Raw genomic sequence first — 24,073 nt, 5'->3', positions numbered from 1 at the left:
TCCCAAACAGGGAAGACCCCTGAAAAAGAATTCTACACCATGCCTGTTTAGAGGCTGGGTCAGCTACCCAAGGACGAAGCCATAGGGCGTGTTTAGCTGTGACCGAAGAGAGCATGACCCGTGCCACTAAGCGGATAATATCAATGGTAGCTTCACCTAGAAAGGCAGACGCCAATCTTAGTTCATGGACTGGCAAGTCTCTGACCATATGTTCAGACAGATTTGACAAGGTAGAGTCAACTTCATCTGTCCAGGCCTCCATTGCCTTGGACAGGGCTGCAAGGGCCAAAGCTGGTTTGCACGCCATACCTACTGTAATATATATGCGTTTGAGATCTGTATCAATCTTCCTATCCAAACCACCTTTAAAGGAAACGGTATCTTCCAGAGGCAGAGTAACATGCTTTACCAACCTCATTAAAGCGGCGTCAACCAAAGGAGCAGATTCTACATGTTTTACCTCCTCACTTTTGAATGGATACATTTTTGCTACTTTAGAAAGCAACGAGTTCTTCCTTTCTGTGGCAGTCCACTCATCAGTGATCATTTCTCCAAGTTCACCCAAGAGGGGAAAATTGGGACGCTCCTTTTTGAGGTGTTTGAAATACTTCCTCTGTTTGGAAGGTGCTTCAACCGGAATCTCTGCGGATAATCTACGCGGATAAATATCCGCTAGGCCGTACAGACGACTGGATTTGTCCGCTGGAACTGATCCGCGGATCAATTCCAGCGGATAGATCCGGTCGTGTGTACGAGGCCTTAGATGTACCACCAGATCTACATTACCAATGTGGACGATGTACGTGGTTAAGTGTCTTTGCATAAGAGGTGTACTTTTCCTGTGTACAAACAATGTATGTACTGTACTGTGTGTTTTTTGTACATATGTTGTTCTCTCAATAAACGTGTATTTGATTTAAAAAAAAAATATATAGCCTAGAGCCTTGGGGCTTTTGCCTGTCTACACAAGGAAGGCTTTTACAGGAGATTAACTGTATAAAATACAGTGGTCTCTGGTGGCGGTTATAACATGCAATATATGAGTCGTGACACATTTTTCCAAATATCACATGCAATACTAAAAATTTCAATTCACTATTCCCTTTATGCAGTTAAGGACGCCGATGCCTGCCGTCTTCTGGCTTCTTAACAACCAGCTATTCCCTGGTTGTTAAGGGCGCTGGTGACTGCTGGCCCCCCCCCCACCTCTGGCGGCATGCGGTATTGAATGCCATTGAAGTCAGTGAGGAACAAATTATTTTCGTTTCCATTGACTTCAATGGGGAAACTCACTTTTATATGCGAGTACTATGGATTACAAGCATTCTACTGGAACAGATTATGCTTGTAATCCGAGGTTCCACTGTATTTACAAAATTTTATAACAGAAACAAAAGAAAAACTTTTTTTTTTTCGAAATTTTCTGTCTTTTTTTATTTGTTTAGTAAAAAATAAAAAACGCAGAGGTGATCAAATACCACCCAAAAAAAATCTCTATTGATATATATTTATAAGAAAATGATAAACATTCTGCGTATTTGTCATTTAAACAGCGACAGCGCTGAAAGCTGATAACTGGCTTGGGCAGGAAGGGCGTGTACGTGCCTGGTAATGAAGTGGTTATTTACCACCTTAATCAGCCAAAGAACCTGTGTAATTAATATGTGTCTGGGTTTCAAGGGATGAGGTAGCAACAACACTAGTTACATGGGATCAAACTTGTGAGAACCCAAGTCGCATGACTTGTCAAATTCTATTTTTTCCTATGAGAGCCATATTAACTGATACTACACAAGTCGCTCTGACTTTAGTGAGTGAGAAACTTATATAGCGCAACACATGCAAACTGAATCGCCTCTGGGACTTTAGAAAGGGTTCCTGCACTACTTTGGCTTTGCCATGAGTGCGATTTTAGCCCTTGTACAGGCTCTTAAATCACATCCAAGTTGGAAGGGAAAAGTTGCAGCCAAAGTTGTACGACTTGTCGCAGCAGTGTGAACCAAGCCGAAATATACCTAGACCGTATGAAAATCATCATTGTGGTTAAAGCAGAGTTCCACCCAAAAGTGGAACTTCCGCTTTTCGGAACCCTCCCCCCCCTCCAGTGTCACATTTGGCACCTGTCAGGTCACCTGTGGCCAGATGACAAGTGCATCCCGTTAGGGTCAGGGATGCACCACAGGGTAGTGAACCCTATAGCTGACTGCTGCAAACAGAGAGGAAGCGTGAGCCCAAGATTCCCCAGGGCGCGGAGTCTAATGCTATTGCAGCCTGAAATACGCTGGAGGGGTGATTTAACATTGTCGGCTATGGAGATGGTTCACATCTCCACGCCGAAACGCTGTAGCCTGAAGCTCAAAACAAGTCCCGGACCCTTTTCTTCAGGTGGCTTCGGCATTCGGCATAGCCGACAATGTTCAATCACCCCTCCGGCGTATTTTAGGCTAAAAAATGACGCGTTTTGTCGCGGCAAATCGCGGGACAAAACGCCGCAATTTGTCGCGGCAAATCGCGGTACAATATGCCGCGTTCAGGTGTGAATGCAGCCTAAGACCCAGCTTGGTGGTCACCAGAGCCTCTGGTGGTGAGGATGGCCTTTGCTGCAGCTGGATCCAGGTCGCGACCCCTGGGGTCCCCTAGGTCATGCTCCGCAGGGAGAGAGGGGAAGCAGCAACCAGGACAAGCGATAGTGATGGGTAAGCCAAGGTCAGGGCAACAGGCAGACAAGGGTAACCGAGTGACAGGCAAAAGGTCAGGGAAACCGGCAAGCAGGAGTGGTCAGATACGAGCCAAAATCGGTACACAGGAAGGTAAACTTAACACAGCAGACAGAAACTCAAGCTACAAACAAAGGTTGAACAGCAAAGCAGACTAGCAGTGCAGTGGTTAATATAGGCTTCCTGGGATGGCCTGGGGTGGAGCCATACAGGGAGGAAGGTGATAAAAGAAAGCCAGGAAAAGAGTCAGGCCTCTAATGAACACATGGAGGCAGGTAAGCTGCCAGACATTATTGCATATCCATGACAGCACCTTTCAGGGGGAAGGGGGTGCAGATACTTGTCTAATACAGGTATTTGCACCCACTTCTGCGCATAGACTCCCGTGGGAGTCACGCCACTTACCGCCCCCCCCCCCCCCCGCTGTCTTCTCGGAAACACACTGTTTCCAGGAGAGAGCGGGGACCAGTGAGGAATTCTGGATTTTCACATTTTTGGATTTTTGAATTCCGAATTTTGGAATCCTGAATTTTCAAATTTTGGAATTTCCGAATTTTCAAATTTCCGATTTTTGAATTTTCGAAAATTTGAAAAAAATTAGGAAAATCAGTAAAATTTTAAATAATAACTAACTAATAAAAACTTTTAAATTCTAGGAATTGGAATTTCCTTTCAAATTTGGCTGATAGTAAATGTAATAAATACAAATTTATCTGAAGTTACAAATTATCTGAAATATTGAATGCCACATCTAAACAAATGGAATAGAACACATTAATAATAAATAATAATAATAATAAAAAGTTTTTATTATTATTATTATTTATTATTATTAGATGGTTACCTTCCATTCATTTAGATGCGGCATTTGTTATTTCAGATAATTCGGAACTTCAGATAAATTTGTATTCGTTATGTTCACTAACGGCCAAATTTGAAAGGAAATTCCAATACCTATAATTTGATAGTTAGTAATAGTTATGTTATTATTAGTTTGTTATTTCGGATTTTTGGGTTTTTGGATTTTCATTCTTTCGAATTTTACGATTTTCATTTTTATTTACGGATTTTCGAATTTCCAAATTTTATAATTTCCCGTTGGAAAGTCCGGCCGTGTGTACGCGGCATTAGATATTCGGAAATTCGAATTTCAAATTTTCTAATTCCCTAAATTTTGAATTTCCAAAATTTTGAATTTCCTAACTTCGAATTTCTGAAATGTCCAAATTCCCGAAATGTTACATTTTCATATTTTCACATTTCCGAAAACAAACTAAAAAAGCCTCCTGAGCTTTGCTCTATGCGTCCATAAGACACATAAACCGTGGCTCAGCCCCGACCCCCACTCTCTCTTTATTGACTCATTGCAAGGATTTTTGACATCCTAGGCGAAACCTAATTCCCCCCCCCCCCCCCCCCCCCCGGCTCATCTGTGCCCATAAAATGCAGTTTCATCAGTGCCAATCAATTCAGCCTCACTAGTGCCAATCAATGTTGCCTCACCAGCACCCATCAAATACTGTCTCACCTGTGCCTATCATATGTAGCCTCACCAGCACCCATCATATGCAGCTTCACCAGCACCCATCATATGCAGCTTCACCAGCACCCATCATATGCAGCCTCACCAGCACCCATCAAATGCAGCCTCACCAGCACCCATCAAATGCAGCCTCACCAGCACCCATCCCAAATGCAGCCTCACCAGCACCCATCAAATGCAGCCTCACCAGCACCCATCAAATGCAGCCTCATCTGGCATTTGGCAGATCAGTCACTATATACATATACACATTTGCAAATTGCATGTGATAATACAATTTCATATCGCAGCGAGCGACAGGTGATGGTTTTTGGCTCAGCAAACTTGTATTCAACGACATGACTCTGTGCTTGGTGCTCCTCGCTCGCACCAATATTAAACTCTGTGCCTGCCTCAGTCAGTGCCTCCTCCAGGCTCCATCTATCCCCAAGCCTAGAGCGCAGCCCATGAGTTACTCTGCTCCAGTGACACTGCCAGTACAGGCCAGGAGAGCGCCCTCCTCAGGGGGGTGCTGTCCAGCCTCGCCTCCAGTGGTTAAATGGACACATGTCAGGATGCAAAGCGGCCTCCATATGGGGGGGTGGGGGGTGCTGTCCAGCCTCACCTCCAGCCTCCAGTGGTGAAACGGACACATGTCAGGATGCGGGTGGGGTGCGGGTGCTGTCCAATCTCCAGAGCGGCTGCCTGCTTGATAGTTACCAGCAGCCAGGCGCCCTAGGCGGCTGCCTAGTGGTAGCACCCGCCCTGATACAGGTACTGCAAGTCGTTGACACCAAGTAAAATTCTGGTGCTGACACTGCTTAACCACTTACGGACCGCCCGCCGTCATTATACGTCGCTACTTTGAAGAGGAATACCGTTGCTATGGTAGCAGCTAGCTACCATAACCCTGGTACTCTCTTCAAGAGCGGGCAGTCCTCTTTCAGATAAAAGTGGTCTCTGCGGAGGATACGCCGAAAGATCTCTTTTAATCGGCGGCGGGAGTGGGCCCCACCTCTCGCCGCTCTCTGGTGCTTACCATAGCTGTCGGAGGCAATCGGATCCTCTTACGTCAGTGGCCTGGAGATGAGTGAGGAGAAGATGGCCCCACCCATCTCCATACCACTGTAGGGCGGAAGCGACGTCAAAACTTCACTTTCGAACAATGCTCTTAAGCCCCTGACCATTTGGTTGGCCAAAGACCAGGCCACTTTTTGCGATTCGGCACTTTGTCGCTTTAACCGACAATCGCGCGGTCGTGCGATGTGGCTCCCAAACAAAATGGACGTCCTTTTTTTCCCACAAATAGAGCTTTCTTTTGGTGGTATTTGATCACCTCTGCGGTTTTTATTTTTGCGCTATAAACAAAAAATGGAGCGACAATTTAAAAAAAAAAATCTATATTTTTTACTTTTTGCTATAATAAATATTCCCCAAAAATATATAAAAAAAATAATTTCCCCTCAGTTTAGGCCAATATGTATTCTACATATTTTTGGTAAAAAGAATCACAATAAGCGTGTATTGATTGCTTTGCGAAAAAGTTATAGCGTCTACAAAATAGGAGATAGTTTTATGGCATTTTTATTAATATTTTTTTTTTTTACTAGTAATGGTAGCGATCAACGATTTTTATTGTGACTGCAACATCATGGCGGAAACATCGGACACTTTTGACACCATTTTGGGGCCATTGTGGTTGCAGAGGCTTGGTCCTTAAGTGGTTAAATCACAAAAATAAATGTCACAATGTACAGTGCCTTGAAAAAGTATTCATACCCCTTAAAATTTTCAAAATTTTGCCATGTTACAACTAAAAACGTAAATGTATTTTATTGGGATTGTGTGTGATAAACCAACACAAAGTGGCAGATACAACATTTTTTTACAAATAAATATCTGAAAAGTGTGGGGTGCATTTGCATTTAGCCCCCTATACTCTGATACATGTAACTAAAATCTAGTGGAACCAATTGCCTTCAGAAGTCATCTAATTAATAAATAGAGTCCAATTGTGTCTAATTTAACCACTTAAGACTCGGACCAAAATGCAGGACCCAGACAGTTTTTGCGATTCGGCACTGCGTCGCTTTAACTGACAATTGCGCGGTCGTGCGATGTGGTTTCCAAACAAAATTGGCGTCCTTTTTTCCCCACAAATAGAGCTTTCTTTTGGTGGTATTTGATCACCTCTGCAGTTTTTATTTGTTGCGCTATAAATAAAAATAGAGCGCCAATTTTGAAAAAAATGCAATATTTTTTCCTTTTTGCTATAATAAATATCCCCCAAAAATATATAAAAAAAACGTTTTTTTGCTCAGTTTAGGCCCGTACGTATTCTTCTACCTATTTTTGGTAAAAAAATCGCAATAAGCGTTTATCGATTGGTTTGCGCAAAATGTATAGTGTTTACAAAATAGGGGATAGTTTTATTGCATTTTTATAAAAAAATATTTTTTTTACTACTAATGGCGACATTATGGTGGACACATCGGACAATTTTGACACATTTTTGGGACAATTGTAATTTTCACAGCAAAAAATGCTATAAAAATGCATTGTTTACTGTGAAAATGACAATTGCAGTTTGGGAGTTAACCACTAGGGGGCGCTGAAGGGGTTAAGTGTGACCTCATATGTGTTTCTAACTGTAGGGGGGCGGGGGTGGACGTGTGACATCATTGATCGTGTTTCCCTATATCAGGGAACACACGATCAATGACAGCGCCACAGTGAAGAACGGGTAAGCTGTGTTTACACACAGCTCTCCTCGTTCTTCAGCTCCGGGGACCGATCGCGGGACTCCAGCGGCGATCAGGGCCGCGGTCACGGAGCTTCGGACCGGGTCGCGGGCCCGCGACCCACGGCTGGGCACTTAACCACTTGGTAACCGCCCTATAGCCGAAATACGGCTACAAGGCGGTTCCCTTACTCTGGGAGGGCGTCAATATACGACCTTCCAGAGAATCAGACCTGCGCGCCCGAGCGGGCGCGCACACGCGATCACCGTCGCTCGCCGGGTCCACGGGACCCGCAGCAACAAGGATCGCGGTAAGGAGCCAATGGAAGCGGCTCCTTACCACGTGATCGCGCCGTCAAATGACGGCGCGATCACTTGTAAACAAACCGGCGTCATGTAATGACGCCGGTTCCTCCCTCTCCTCTCTGTACCGTTCGGTACAGTGTGAGAGGGGAGGGGGGAAGCGGGTGGCAGCAGCAGCAGCACTGTGGCTGGATCTGTGACAATTGCAGTCACAGATCCAGCCATCCATCCCTGCGCAATACTCTGCAATACCCCCCCATACTGCTGCAATACCCCCCATACTGCTGCCATACCCCCCATACTGCTGCAATACCCCCCATACTGCTGCCATACCCCCCATACTGCTGCCATACCCCCCATACTGCTGCAATACCCCCCATACTGCTGCCATACCCCCCATACTGCTGCAATACCCCCCATACTCTGCTATACCCCCCATACTCTGCTATACCCCCCCCATACTCTGCTATACCCCCCCATACTCTGCAATAACCCCCCATACTCTGCCAACCCCCCCCCATACTCTGCCAAACCCCCCCATACTCTGCAATACCCCCCCCCCCATACTCTGCAATACGTCGCCTATGGGGATTTTTAAGTAGCGAAGTTTGGCGCAATTCCACGAGCGTGTGCAATTTTGAAGGGTGACATGTTGGGTATCTATTTACTCAGCGTAACTTCATCTTTCATAGTATGCAAAAACATTGGGCTAACTTTACTGGGGTTTTTTTTTTAAGCACAAGACAGTTTTTTTTTTAAAACACGCGTTCAAAAAATTGCTGCGAAAATACCGTGCAAGATAAAAAGTTGCAACAACCGCCATTGTATTCTCTAGGGTCTTTGAAAAAAAGCATATATAATGTTTTGGGGTTTTATGTAATTTTTTAGCAAATAAATGATGATTTTTACATGTAGGAGAGGAATGTCAGAATTGGCTCCAGAACGCCTGATGGTGCTCCCTGCATGTTGGGCCTCTGTATGTGGCCACGCTGTGTAAAAGTCTCACACATGTGGTATCGCCATACTCGGGAGGAATAGCAGAATGTGTTTTGGGGTGTAATTTGTGGTATGCATATGCTGTGTGTGAGAAATAACCCGCTAATATGACAGAAACTATAATTTTTTTTTTATTTTTACTGAATTTTCAGGTTTTTTCTTTTATAGCGCAAAAAATAAAAACCGCAGAGGTGATCAAATACCACCAAAAGAAAGCTCTATTTGTGTGAAAAAAAGGACAAAAATTTCAGACGGGTACAATGTTGTTTGACTGAGTAATTGTCATTCAAATTGTGAGAGCACCGAAAGCTGAAAATTGGTCTGGTGATTAACCTCCCTGGCGGTATGATTCTGTCTGGAATTACGTACCAAAAGCGGTACAATTATTTTGCAAGGAAATTTGGCGTTTTATACTGTAGGCCTTTAATTTTTAGAAATAACTCACTTAAATCTGACCAAGCAAGAGTCTTGTAGGCATCCCGGGTATGATTTTTTTTTTAAAACAAAATTATAAATTATAATATAATAAATAATTATAAATAATTATAACAAATAATAATATAATTATAATAAAAATTATTCAATAATGTAATCAACTCAAAATCACTGAAATGTGCTCAGTTGCAGAATTGTCGCTGTCATTTTTTTTTTTTATGACAAATTTCCCCACAAATCGCTATCGCACATTTCTGCAAGTGATTATAATTTATTATCGCTGTTTTCTAGCTGATCTAAAACCATTTTTGACATAAAGGGACAATTTTGGACAATCTACAGTTTTTAGGCAGAAATTAAATTTTTTATTTTTTATAAAAGTACATGTAGGGCACTGGGCAGACCACTAGGGACAAGGGGTGTGTGTATTTTTTACATACAGTACTGTAATCTATAAGATTACAGTATACTGTATGTAAAGTGTTTGTTTACTTTTTTGAATTTGGCGCCGTTCTCCGCTCCCGTGCGTCGTAACGTCGCAGGGAACGGAGATCGGCGGCACGCGGGGACACTGTGAATCGAGCGAGGAGGTCCCGCTCGCTCACTGTTAGATTTTAAATTTATTGATATTATGTTTTAAAGGTCTCTGAATCATTTGGTTTAGACATGGTAGCTTTGAGGGCAAACAAGGTCAGTTACATCTGTTGTAGGCCACATCTATTCTTGAAAGTCTACGTCAAGAAGGAGGTTGGAGATGTTAGTTAAATATACTGGGCGTTAGAGCTCATCGCAACCTTCTTTGGAAACGAGCCAATTGTGCTTAGTTAGCTGTAAAACTTGTATAAGTATACAGGTTTGAGCATAGTAAGTTAGGAATCTCGAGGGTCATCCCGGCCCTACGGAAGCCTACGGAAGCCTCAGGGTGGGGATGGGACCCTCACCCAGGAGAAAGATCATAAGGGGCTCTTTCCAGCAGAGAAGATGTAACATCTATTTCCTCCTTCTGTAACTTTGTGATGCCTACCTGCCATGATGTCTGTAACAACGTAACAATGTAAGCATAAACTGTCTAGCTGTCATAATCGTTGGAAGAATAAAACATCGTATAATGAAGGAATTAATGTCTGAATATTTTGGAAGCAACGCCTGGAGAGGAAGAGGTTTTTGACACATTGCATGATACGTGTTAGAGGCATATGTCCATTATGTCCTCACTGTTCTATCTCTGTCACCTCTTCCCCTTGCCCCCTTGCATTTAACACTCACACAGCGGGGTGGCATCGCTGGATCCAGGGACAAGGTGAGTAACTGTGGATCCAGCGAAAGGTAAGCCGCGCCGCTGCACGTCCACCCCGAGCGTGACTCGGGGATACCGATCTTAGCATTGAAAACCAACCCCGAGTCACGCTCGGGTTTACCGCCAGGGAGGTTAAGGGGGTTTTCGTGCCCAGTGGTCAAGTGGTTAAGGAGGACGTACAGGTACGTGCTTGTGCCCAGCCGTGCCATTCTGCCGACGTATATGTGCAGGAGGCGGTCCTTAAGCTCAGTATAAATACAGCTGTTCTGTAAAGCCCTCATAGGTTTGTTAGAGAACCTTTGTGAGCTAACAGCATCATGAAGGCCAAGGAACACGGATAAAGTTGTGGGGAAGTTTAAAGCTGGGTTAGGTTATAAAAAAATATCCCAAGCTTTTAACATCTCACAGAGCATTGTTCAATCCATCATCTGAAAAAGAAGGAGGTCGTCCAAACTTTATTCAAAGAGGGCCAGATTTGATGAAGTGAACATGCGTGAAGGTCGACCATTTTGCCAAACATTCTTTGAACCATTAATATTTGGTCTAATGCCGCGTACACGATCGGACATTCCGACATCAAAACCGTGGATTTTTTTCTCATGGATGTTCGCTCAAACTTGTCTTGCATACACACGGTCACACAAATGTTGCCGGAAATTGCGAACGTCAAGAACGCAGTGACGTACAACACTATGACGAGTCGAGAAAAAATAAGTTCAATGATTCAGAGCATGTGTCAAATTGATTCAGAGCATGCGTAGAATTTTTGTGCGTTGAATTGTGTACACACGGTCGGAATTTCCGACAACAACTTTTGTTTGGCGGAAAATTTGAAAACCAGCTCTCAATTTTTTTTTGTCGGAAATTCTGACAGCAAATGTTCTGATGGAGCATACACACGGTTGGATTTTCCGACAACAAGCTCACATCGAACATTTGTTGTTGGAAATTTAGACCGTGTGTACACGGCATAAGTGTGTTCGTCCAAGCACTAATACACTGCCCACAAATAATTCTTGTGTGGTGAAGCTTTGGATATATATATATCTTTTGTGGCTCCCAATGAATCCCCGAGCACCGCTCAGGACGAAGGATGAGCTCCGGCGTGTTATGTGGATTTCAGGAAAAAATATGTAAATGAAGAACTGTGAAGCAAAATAAGGGTCAGTGTCCATCAATGCAACCTAATCAGTGCCCATCTGCAGCCTCACCATTGCCATTAATGCAGCCTTACCATTGCAATCAATGCAGCCTTACCATTGCCATGAATGCAGCCTCACCATTGCCATGAATGCAGCTTTACCATTGCAATCAATGCAGCCTTACCATTGCAATTAATGCAGCATTACCATTGCCATGAATGCAGCCTCACCATTTCCATGAATGCAGCCTCACCATTTCCATGAATGCAGCCTCACCATTTCCATGAATGCAGCCTCACGTGTCTTGGATGCAGCCTCACGTGTCTTGGGTGCAGTCCCACGTGTCCCATGAATGCAGCCTCACATGTGCCATGAATGCAGCCTGATCAATGGAGCGTTTTGCTTTTAAGCCAAAAAGGTAAATTGATCTGGTTCATCTTTCACGATTGCTGTGTCCCCCACATGGATTATTGCAAACAGGACTTCTTAGGGCTTTCTTCTTGCCACTCTTCCATAAAGGCCAGATTTGTGGAGTGCACAACTAATAATTGTCTTTTGAATAGATTCTCCCACCTGTGCTGTGGATCACTGCAGCTCCTCCAGAGTTGCCATGGGCCTCTTGGCTGTTTCTACAATTTAATGCTCTCCTTGTCCAGCCTGTCAGTTTAGGTGGACGGTCATGTCTTGTTAGGTTTACAGTTGTGCCATAATCTTTCCATTTTCAGATGATGGATTGAACAGTGCTCTGTGAGATGTTCAAAGCTTGGGATATTTTTTTGTATCATATGGTGTAAATACTACTTACAGATACACCACTCCTTGATGCATATTGTTTCCGTCAATTCCAGTTGTCTTGCTGAATCTACACAAACCAGAGCTCATATTTGAACTTTTTGTGCGAGAAAATTTAAAAAGTTTTGCAAATAAAAGAACCTGTTTATTTTATAAACCAAAATCTATTGACTCTTTTTGCTGCTAAAAAACCCAGTGGGATATTTTAGCAGCAATTGTTAAAAGCTAACCCTGCTTTCAACTTCTCCACAACTTTATTCCTGACCTGTCTGGTGTGTTCCTTGGCCTTTGTGATGCTGTTTGTTCACTAAGGTTCTCTAACAAACCTTTGAGGGCTTCACAAAACAGCTGTATTTATACTGAGATTAAATTACACACAGGTGAACTCTATTTATTAATTAGGGTCTCGAAGACAATTGGTTTCACTAGATATTAGTTAGGCTGTAGTAGAGTAAAGGGGCTGAATACAAATGCACGCCACACTTCAGATATTTATTTGTAAATCATTTTGAAAACCATTTATCATTTTCCTTCCTGTTCACAATTATGTGCCACTTTGTGTTGGTCTATCACATAAAATACATTTATGTTTTTGGTTGTAACATGACAAAATGTGGAAAATTTCAAAGGGTATGAATACTTTTTAAAGGCACTGTATTTTATATCTGCCTGGAATTCAAATTTAGGTGAAACTCTAACAGACATGTTTATTGGAATTGAATGGGGAAGGTTTAGACTGTAATTTAAATGTTTTTTTTTTTTCGTGCTGTCCCCATTGGATGAATTTCCCCTCTTTCTCTTATCTGCGTTTTTGACTTGTACTTTAATTTAAAGTTTTAATTTCTTATGAACTAGCTGGGAGGTTTAATTGCCAATAATTTGAGAAATTTCTGTTTTTTATTTATTTTTGCAGGAGTCGTCACAGGCACAAACCATGGAATATCATGCGGTGGATCCTTTTTCTAAGTATGGTGTTGTGCGTTGTCATCTTCAGCCACTATAAGAGGTCATCTGGTAAGTTTTGTAAGGTAGACATACAGGGGCAGATCCTCAAAGAAATTACGCCGGCATATCTCCTGATATGCTGCGTAATTTTTAAATTTTGCGCATCGTATCTTTGTTTTGGTATCCACAAAACAAGATACAATGGCATCTGGGTTAGATCCGACAGGCGTACGCCTTAGTACGTCGTCGGATCTTAGGTGCAATTTTTCGCCGGCCGCTAGGTGGCGTTTCCGTCGTATTCCGCGTCGAGTATGCAAATTAGCTATTTCCAACGATCCACGAACGTATGCGCAGCCGTTGCATTTTTTACGTAGTTTTCGTTCAGCTTTTTCCGGCGTATAGTTAAAGCTGCTATATGGTGGCGTACTCAATGTTAAGTATGGCCGTCGTTCCCGCGTATAATTTTGAAAATTTTATGTCGTTTGCGTAAGTCGTCCGTGAATGGGGCTGGACGCCATTTACATTCACGTCGAAAACAATGACGTCCTTGCGACGTCATTTGGCGCAATGCACCCTGGGAGGTTTTTATGGACGGCGCATGCGCAGTTCGTTCGGCGCGGGGACACGCTTCATTTAAATGAAACACGCCCCCTACCCGCCGATTTTGAATTCCGCGCCCTTACGCCGCGAGAGATACATTACGCCGCCATAACTTACCGTGCAAATTCATTAAGGATTCAAACCAAAGCCAAGTAAGTCACAGCGGCGTAGCGTATCTGACATACGCTTCGCCCAGCGCAGATGTATGTGGATCTGCCCCACAGTGCCTTGCAAAAGTATTCACCCCCTTAGCATTTTTCGTGTTTTGTTGCCTCACAACCTGGAATTAACATGGATTGTTTGAGGATTTGCATAATTTAATTTACAGAACATGCCCACAACTTTGAACATTTTTTATTTCTTTTTTTTCAATGTGCACAACTATTTACCCCCCTAAAGTCAATACTTTGTAGAGCCACCTTTTGCGGCTATCACAGCTCCAAATTGCTTTGTATAAGTCTCTATGAGCTTTCCACATCTTACCACAGGATTTTTGCCCATTCCTCCTTGCAAAACTGCTCCAGCTCCTTCAAGTTGGATGGTTTGCGCTTGTGAACAGCAATCTTTAAGTCTGACCACAGATTTTCTATTGGATTGAGGTCTGGGCTTTGACTAGGCCATTCCAACACATTTACACGTTTCCCCTTAACCACTAGCCGCCGCAGTTTTACAGCGGCAGGTGGGCTCGGCTGCGCAAAATCACGTAATATAACGTGATTTCACATTTCAGCCACTAGGGGTGGGCGCGATCACCGCCGGCACCCGCGATCGCTCGTTACAGAGCGAGAACCAGGAGCTGTGTGTGTAAACGCACAACTCCCGGTCCTTTCAGGGGGAGAAATGACTGAATGTATGAACAGCGATCTGTCATTTACCCTAGTCAGTCCCAGTCCCACCCCCCCTTCAGTTAGAACACACCTAGGGAACATAATTAACCCCTTCCTTGCCCCCCAATGTTAACCCCTTCCCTTCCAGTGACATTTGTATAGTAATCAATGCATTTTTATAGCACTGTTCACTATAAAAAAATGCCAATGGTCCCAAAAAGCTGTCCGAAGTGTCCGCCCTAAGGTCGCAGTACCGATAAAAATCGCAGATCACCGCGATTACTAGTAAAAAAAAAAATATATATATATATATATTAATAAAAATGACATAAAACTACCCCCTATTTTGTAGACGGTATAACTTTTGCACAAACTAATCAAACGCTTATTGTGATTTTTTTTTTTTTTTAAATATGTAGAATACGTATCGGCCTAAACCAGGGGTCTCCAAACTTTTCAAACAAAGGGCCACTTTATTGTCCTTTAAACTTCAAGGAGGGCCGGATTGTGGCCAGCGGGGGGCAGAAAATGTCCTGGACCCAGCTCCAGTGAGAATAAATGTGGCCTCAGGGTTGGTGGTCAGTAGGACGAGTAGGGCCCCTATCAGTAGGATGAGTAGGGCCCCCATCAGTAGGAGGAATAGTATCCCATCATTGATATTAGTAGAAGAAATAGTGCCCTCTTGTTGTTATCAGTGGGAAAAATACTGCTTGTTGGAGAAATAGTGCCCCAAGGGCCGCATAAAGGCTCGCAAAGGGCCACATCTGGCCCTAGGGCCGCAGTTTGGAGACCCCTGGCCTAAACTAAGGAAAAAAAATCGTGTTTTTATATATTTTTGGGGGGATATTTATTACAGCAAAAAGTAAAAAATATAAAAAAAAAATGTTTAAATTGTCACTCTATTTTTGTTTATAGCGCAAAAAATAAAAACCGCAGATGTGATCAAATACCACCAAAAGAAAGCTCTATTTGTGGGAAAAAAAGGATGCCAATTTTGTTTGGGAGCCACGTCGCACGACCGAGCAATTGTCAGTTAAAGCGACGCAGTGCCGAATCGCAAAAAATAGGATTTTGTACTCACCGTAAAATCCATTTCATGGACGGACACAGCATTCTTTGACAGTAGGGTTATATCAGCTTCCTTTAGGAGAGTTTAGGCAGAAAAAAATCACTTTAAGTGTTAACAACACATTCCTCAGTGCAGCTCCTCCCAGGGGGCGTGGCCCCCCGGGTATAACCCACACACTGCTCTAGCAGCCTCAGTTCGTAACAAGCAGTACAAACAAAGGAGGGGTGGGTGCTGTGTCCACCCATTAACTCAGAGAAATTGATTTTACTGTGAGTACAAAAATCCGATTTTCTCTTCCGTTCATGGACAGACACAGCATCATTTGACAGTAGGGACGTCCCCAAGCAGTGTCCAAAAATTTTGAGGGGTGGGAAAACAACACAGCAAACCAGGTTACACTCCAAACAAAACCGGAGTTGCTCAATGGAGGAACTCCAATCATAAACTACGGCCAAAGGAGGCATCAGAAGATGCACACACAGCCACCTTGTAAAACTTTGAAAAAGTGTGGATCGACGACCAGGTCGCTGCCTCACCACCCCTGTAACACAGAGGCATGATGCCGGAAAGCCCAAGAGGTCCTGGTCGAATGCGCCGTAACCCAAAAGGGAGACGCCCGCCCCTTCAGGGCATAGGCCTGAAGCACAATCCGTCGGATCCACCTAGAAATGGTGGATGACGAGACTGCCAGGCCCTCTTGTAGGACCAGCCAACAGTGAGTCCGGCTTCCGGAACGGAATCGTAGCAGATAAGTACACTCGTAGGGCCCGAACCACATCCAGAGGATGTAAAGTGGTCTCCACCTGGTATTTCGGCTGAGGACATAAGGATGGAAGAACAATGTCCACATTAATGTGAAAAGTTGGAACGACCTTGGGGAGAAGAGACGGCTGCAGCCGCAGCACCACCTCATCCTTATGGATGACCAAGTAGGGAGCCTTGCAAGACAAGGCCGCCAGTTCAGACAGACACTCATCTGATCGAGGTAATTGCTACCAGAAAAAAAATCACCTTTTGTGACAGTCAACAAAAAACCTCCCGAATGTCCTCAAAGGGAGCATCCTGAAGCACCGAAAGGACTAAATTCAAGTCCCATGGGGGTAGTGGAGGGCGAACCGGAGGGGCCCCATGCCAGACCCCCTGAACAAACGTACGCACCAAGGAGTGCGACGCCAAGGGTCACTGAAAGTAAACAGCCAGAGCAGAAATCTGACTCCTAACCGTACTTAAGGCGAGAGCCTGATCCACTCCCTGCTGTAAAAAACAGCAGAATCCTGTACACCACGTATGTACGAGGGTGCCATTTTATCTCCTCACACATAGAGATGTAGGCCTTCCACGTATGATGGTAAATCCTACGTGAGGTAGACTTCCGTGCACGCAGCACGGTAGAGACCACCGAGCCCAATAGGCCTCGGTCCTTCAGCCACGCCGCTAAAGCCAGTGACTGTAAAGCAGGGTGGAAGATCGGACCCTGCAACAGAAGATCATCTCTCAGGGGAAGACGCTAGGGGGCGTCTGCCACCAGACGCACCAAGTCCGCGTACCAGGAGCGACGCGGCCAATCTGGGGCAATCAGGATTGATAGAATCCCTTCGGCTTCCACTCTACGCAGCAGGCGAGGAAGAAGCGTCAGAGGAGGGAAGGCGTAAATTAGGTGATCGTGACCCAAGGCACCACCAATGCGTCTGACGCGTCCGCCCACGGGTCCTTAAACCTGGCCAGGAACCGTGGCACCTACCGATTGAGACGGGACGCTAGAAGGTCCACGTCCGGAGTGCCCCACTTCTGGCACAGACCCCGAAACACCTGCGGGTGGAGAGACCTCTCTCCTTGGTCTAGTGCAGTGCGACTTAGGAAGTCGGCTTGCCAATTCTGTACTCGGCCGATAGAGCCGGAACGGACCTTTCGGTCCACCGAAGGATGTGTGCGACCCCTGTCGCTGCAGCTGAACTCCGTGTGCCTCCCTGATGATTGACGTATGCCACGGCCGTGGTGTTGTCGGACTGGATCCTGACCGGTCGGCCCTGCAGATCCAGGGACCACCTGGCAAGGCACAGCTTGGTTGCTCGGAGCTCCAGAAACATGATCGGCAGGCGGGACTCTACCTGAGTCCAGCGCCCCTGGGCTGACTGGGTGCCCCAAACACCACCCCAACCGGAGAGGCTGGCATCCGTCGTGACCACTGTCCAGTGGCACGGCAGAAAATGACTTCCCTGTCTGAAGCACCGGAGACGCCAGCCACCACACCAGGGGAGACTTGACCAGTTGATTCAACTGAATCTGGTAATCCAGAGATGACGGGAGCTTGTCCCAACGTGACAGCAGTTCCCTCTGTAGTACCCTGGTGTGGAATTGGGCATACGGAACCGCCTCGAAAGAGGCCACAATCAGACCCAGAACCCTCACACAGAATCGCAGAGAAGACCACTTCTGGGTCGACAACTGCTGCACTGCAGATTGCAGAGTCTGAAGTTTCTCCGTTAGGAGAAAAACTCTCGCCTCGGCGGAATCCAGGACTAGTCCCAGGTATTCCAGTCCCTGAAACAGAATCAACACTGACTTCTGGACAATACAGAAGCCAGCCGAACTCTTGGAGATTCTGACACGTGATAGACACGTCCTCTACTAATTTTGAGTCCGAAGAAGCTCGTAGGAGAATGCCGACCAGATATCCCACGATAACAAACCCCCGCTGACACAGCAGGGCCAGCATCGGGACAAGCAGCTTGGTGAAAACCCATGGTGCCGACACCAAGCCGAACGGGAGGGCCACAAATTGAAAATGGTCCTCCCCGACCGCAAAGCACAGAAATCTCTGGTGCTTTGAGCATATGGGAACATGCAGGTACGCGTTCATGACATCCAAGGACGACCCTGATGGAGTGCCGCTATTACCGAGCAAATCGACACCATCCTGAATTTTTGCATTTTGACAAAAACAAACGAGGGCCTCAAGGTCCAGGATGGGTTGGCCCCTGTTCTTCTTGGGGACTACAAACAGATTGGAGTAAAACCCCTGAGACCGTTCCATCGAGGGAACTGGCACAATCACTCCCCCGACCAGAAGATCCTGGACCCCCAGAAAAAAACATCCTCACAGCCGTTACCGAATGGGAAAGGAGGGAGAGGAAATAAGGGAGAGAGGAAAGCAGGGAAAGCCCTCAGTCGACCTCCCAGGGGAAAATTCCAGCCAGACCACTTACCTGAGCAAGGGGCCATTACTTACACGTCCTGCGACCACCGGCTAGAGGTATCCCAGACAGATCCAATGTCCGCTAAACGGCATGGCTGTCGGCCAGACACACTGTGACAAAGCCATAAAAAGACCAGTCATATGTGTGCCCTAGAACAAGATGTTCCCCGGCCGCCCCTGGAGCAACAGGGCCTGTTGTGGACGTCCCAAATCTGAGCTAAGGGCCGGCACACGCTCAATGGCTGAACATGGGGGGACTACAAGAGTCAAGACCCAGCCTGTCACCCAGTCGGCTGTTGATAGAAGAATCACAGGATTCAAAATGCAGGAACAAAATAATAAAAAGCGAGAAAAATTGCAAGAAAAAAATCTCCAGAGTACAGGACTCCAGAAGTTCCTGACCTCTCCTGTCAGCCTCAGTTTTTTCCTGCCTACTAGAGCAGGGTGTGGGTTATACCCGGGGGGGGGGGCACGCCCCCTGGGAGGAGCTGCACTGAGGAATGTGTTAACACTTAAAGTGCTTTTTGTCTGCCTAAACTCTCCTAAAGGAAGCAGATATAACCCTGTCAAAGGATGCTGTGTCCGTCCATGAACGGAAGAGAAAGTGGCCCGGTCATTGACCAGCAAAATGGTCCGGGGCTGAAGTGGTTAAACCACTCAAGTGTTTGCTTTAGCAGTGTGTTTGAGGTCATTGTCCTCTTGGAAGGTGAACCTCCGTCCTAGCCTCAAATCACACAGAGTGGTACACGTTTTGCTCAACAATATCCCTGTATTTAGCACCATCCATCTTTCCTTCAACTCTGACCAGTTTCCTAGTCCTGACTGGTGTTCTTTGGGTGATGCGATGTGTTGGATTTGTGCCTGAATCTGTTCCTGATTCGCTTCCTGTCCTGGACTTTGTTTCCTGTACCTTGTACCCAGTCCCTGAGTCTTGTCCCCTGATTCCAGCTTCCCCTTGCCACTGCTCCCTCTCGTCTCTCATCCCTGCTTTGATTATGTATATATGCTCTTGTTTTTGTATATATTAGTTAGTTAGTTCGATTAGGTGTTTTGGGGTTTGCTGTTTTTTCTTGTATGCTTTGCTTGTTTTTGGTTTGCTGTTTGGTTTGCACGTGTGCCTTTTATCTTCAATAAATATATATTTCTCACCTACTTTTGTGCCCGTTTCCTGAAGTGCAGCCCACTGATCTGTTTAAACCTGTGTTGGATGCCTGTGCTAGACATCCCTGACAGACACATAGATTGCACACAGGTGGACATCATTTCACTAATCATGTGACTTCTGAAGGTAACTGGTTGCACATGAGCTTGTTATGGGCTTCATAACAAAGGGGTGAGAATACATATGCACATGGCAATTATTTTTTTTTATTCTGAAAAATTGATTTTCTAATTTTACTTCACCAACTTAGACTATTGTGTTCTGATCCATCACATATAATTCAGATAAAAAAAAAACATTACACTCAAGGCTGTAATGTAACAAAATAGGTAAAAAGCCAAGGGGGTGAATATTTTGTAAAAGACACTGTACATGGAGAGCGATGGATATTTATAAATCTATTTATACTGTATTTGTTTTCTTCTAGAAGACATCTCGGGTGTATGGCAAATCTACAACCGGTCAAGATCCCAGATTCGGAACACAAGCAAAGTCTAAATCTCTATTTTCATAACTTTCTGATTGTGTTCATTTTACAGTTGTTAAAATCATCAAAATGTTACAGGAACATGTTTGTTTTTCTATTGTTTATTGGTGTGAAAAGAGCATCACACTAAATATGAGGTGTGTATAAAATGTTGTTTTGTTGCCTTCCTATGTATTATGCAAATGTATTTCACCATTGTGTATAAAGTGACATATCATGGACCTTTGATAAAGCCTTTATTAAATTGAGTGAATTTAAAAGTCTGGTTAAAACTTTTTTTGGATAGAGGGGAGAAATGTTAAAACCACTTGCATGTTTTTTTGTCATTGGAGAGATTGTTTCCTCACTTCTGGTCATTGTTGGCCCCAATCATTCATTTGGGATTTTGGATATCCCATCACAAAGGGAACATATTTACTGTATAAACTTAAAAGGAAACCCTGAAAATGTATTGCACCTGAAACCCTTCAGCAAGTGACACCTGTGACCTGCACCTCAGGGCAAGCTTTAAAGATGTGAATTAATCACACAAATAGACAAATACAGTTCTGTGAGCAGTAGGAAACGGGCAGTGAAGCCGCAAGGCTCCACTGCCTGTTTCCCTCAGTAAGGATGTCGACGCCAGGATCGAGGGATCAGCCTCGGGTGGGGCGCCATCGTGGGGGCCTAGGACAGGTAGGTGTCCTTATTAAAAGTCAGTCAGCAGCTACAGTGTTTGTAGCTGCTGACTTAAAAAAAAAAAAAAAAAACAGGTTGGATACCCGCTTTAAAGCCTAACTCCATGTTTAATGTTGCTTTGAACCGGTATAAACCGTATGTAGCAACAGTTACGTACAGTATAGAGAGCTGTGTTCCACTTTAAGATGGAGACTTCCCCTCTCACTCCCAGAACAAAATAGAGTGGGGCCGAGTGCTGCTCAGCCATTCACGCAAGGCTTTGTATTCCATGAATAAATACAAAGTTTCCTCTGACTTGCAGAGGCAGGCAGACGACATCACAATCTCCGCTTTAGTCAATCAGAAGACACTTTGCATTCATTACTAGAATACAGGGCTTCCCGTGAATGGCTGAGCAGCGCTGTATACTGCACGTAGCTAAGACTTCCTAGAGTTCATACAGCGCACCCAGCAAGGGCACCTGTTAGTGCAGTAAAGCGTTTGTTAGGACCAAGCTAATTAAAAAAAGATTAAATGTGGATTTAGGCTTTAACATCACCACAAAAAGTAAACAATAAAACATTAGAAGCAGCTGTAAGTCTAGTTTCACACATGGCCGATGCGAATTTCCCCTCCGCTTTCACTGGGAATTTCCTAAGCAGCTGTTTAGTTGCGATTTTAAATGCGGTTCAGATGCAAATTTGCTGGTGGTTAAGGAGTGGGCTGGGAAGGTCTTTAACAACAGCTGTCAACTGAATGTAAAAAAAATGTACAATATTATATTGTAAAAGAAAACAGCATGGGGGTCCCTACCAGTCCATATCAGGCTCTTTCGGGTCTAGTACGATTTTTAAGGGGAACTTCACGCCAAAATGTAAAAAAAAAAAACAACACAGGGTGGGGTCCTCGCCAAATCTATTCAGGAAAGGAGGCAGACGAGCGAGTTAAAGGGGGCTTCCAGATTCCGATAAGCCCCCTGCCCGCAGATCGGAACGTCCACCGTCCAGAGTTGTAGGGAAGAGGCCCTTGTCCCCATCAGAGCCCCGCCGCTCTGTTAAAGGCATGTGGTGTCATGATCAGGATTCAGGCTTGACGACCAGTTGCTACAGCAGTGGCAGGACAGGCAGTCACTTCTGGCAGATGATACAGGCTCCCCTAAGGTGCGGAGTCTAAGTACTAGCTGGTTTTCCCCAGAGCTCCTGATGGTGGAGATGAATTTAGCTGCAAGCTAGTACCAGGTTGCCGTCCTCAAGTTTGCCCCACCAGGGTGTGAGCAAGCCGGGGTCCAATAGCAGATAAACAGGCAAGGATGAAACAGCAGCGTGGTCAGTAAACAAGCCAAGGGATCAATCACGAGTGGCTGCAGGTTGGGATCAGGCAATAGAGTAGTCAAAGAACAGCCTGAGGGTCAAACACGGGTGGTTGCAGATTGGGATCAGGCAGTTGAGTAGTCCAGGAACAGGCAGAGGGTCAAACACGGGTGGTTGCCGGTACAAATGGCAGCAGGAACGACAACAGCAAGGCCCTGGCAGGGAAGGCACAATAGCCTGGCAAAGAGGAAGTGCTGAGACAAGGCTTTTATTGGAAGTTCATGGGAAGAGCAAGGGGTTCAAGGTTCAGCTGCAATCAAGACACCAAGCATAGTAGTCTAATGGATTATATAGGTTTATCCAGCAGATCAGGCAGGGAACTGTCCAGAATCCCAGATAGCTCAGTGGGAAGAGACAATGCCAGACACAGAAGAGGTCCCAGGTTCAAGCCCGGTCCTGACATGTGGCCTGGTATGGTGCTCGCTCGTTGTCCCCCCTCTTACCAAGCCTGCCAGGCTGCATACTCAGATAAGGTCTAATATGGGTTAAGGGGGGCCCACTCCATTTTCTTTTAAAATTTTGGCGTGGGGGTTCACCTCAAAATTCATACTATACCTGGAAGGCTTTTTTTCCGGCTCAAATTTGTGTTCAAAATCCAATGCACAATTTACTACAGTGCTCAAAAACCGCACAGGAATTTCAGTGAATTCGAACTGCTGCTGCACCGCACATATGTGAACCAGCTCCATAGAAAGACAGTTTGATTGATTGCTATGTGACAAAAACAGAAAATTGAATTCAAATACTTACCGTAATTTTCCTGTCCTGACGAGCTCCATAGCAGCACAGCTGGGTATAGGCTCTGCCCCCATGCCTACAGGACTTAAATCATATAAATTTGAGCCCACCTACAGCCTCTGAGTTCTGTAACTAGTCCTACCAAGCTGGGTGGGATCTGAGCTGCCATGGAGCTCGTCAGGAGAGGAAAATTACGGTAAGAATTTGAATTCAAATTTCCGTTTTCCTGACAGCTCCATGTCAGCACAGCTGGGAACCAACTAGCCAAAACAGGGGAGGGATATTGCTACACACTCCTCAATTATGACTAAAACAGTAACAGAAGCCAGGATGCCTCTTCCAAAATCAATTGTCATTAAGCCATGAATATGAATATTTTGGTGCCCACGTAGCTGCCTTGCAAATAGTTAGATTGCTCTTGAAGTAGGGCAACCCTACACTTTGCTTGTGTCTGACTGCACCACCAGGTCGTCAGAAGGGAATGACATTGCAGACAATTACGTTTCTACAATGACACGTTTAGGCCACTGGTCCAGAAACCTGACTTGAACAGGAGCGAGCATTAAATTGAGCCTACCTGAGCTGCTGGAGCGAGACGATTTCTATGGCTCAATCTGAGACGTGAACAATAAAAGATCTCCAAATATGGCCTAAAATGCTTGCCTTAAGGGACCACGTGTCAATCACCAAGGCTGTACCTATGTCCACAGAGGCACAATCCCAAAATAACAGAAAGCATCCTAACATAGAACTCTTTACTGACATCTTGGTTTAGGCATTGGCTTCCCCGTTTTTCCTGGACTCCCAGCCAGAAATGCAGAAGCTAATCTCTCTGGCGTGAGTGTGAGCGTGGAAACTGATTCTTGAGTTTTTGGTCTTCTTTTAACTCAGCAGACATTCATCTTGAGGCAGGAAGACAAACTGATCTACGATCAAGAAAAATGCAGTGATAGCGTTTGTCCTTGAAGGCCACATCTTCTGATGGTAAGGTCATATATATGGCCAATCCCACAAGGGACACACACTGACCAGAGGGGTGATCCCAACCCCTGAACATCTTTCAATTCAAAAGGCCATA

General features: G+C 45.0%; 1 protein-coding gene across 2 annotated transcripts in view; it reads left to right on the top strand.

Moving 5' to 3' along the window:
• Positions 1-20,484, top strand: part of LOC120927171 — a 45,923-nt gene extending 25,439 nt beyond the window's left edge. Inside the window, exons 5-6 of one of the 2 annotated variants that reach the window (XM_040337658.1) lie at positions 12,858-12,958; positions 20,174-20,484. In XM_040337658.1, the coding sequence (XP_040193592.1) occupies positions 12,858-12,958; positions 20,174-20,241 (169 nt within the window). In that variant the 3' untranslated portion in view covers positions 20,242-20,484. Of the gene's footprint in view, positions 1-12,857; positions 12,959-20,170 lie in introns of both variants that reach the window. The other variant, XM_040337657.1, reaches the window with a different exon arrangement.
• Positions 20,485-24,073: the final 3,589 nt, after the last annotated feature.

This window comes from Rana temporaria, chromosome 2, assembly GCF_905171775.1.
Source record: "Rana temporaria chromosome 2, aRanTem1.1, whole genome shotgun sequence".
Classification (NCBI taxonomy): domain Eukaryota; kingdom Metazoa; phylum Chordata; class Amphibia; order Anura; family Ranidae; genus Rana; species Rana temporaria.
Note: the sequence above shows the minus strand (reverse complement) of the source record. Positions and strands in the feature narration are given on the sequence as shown.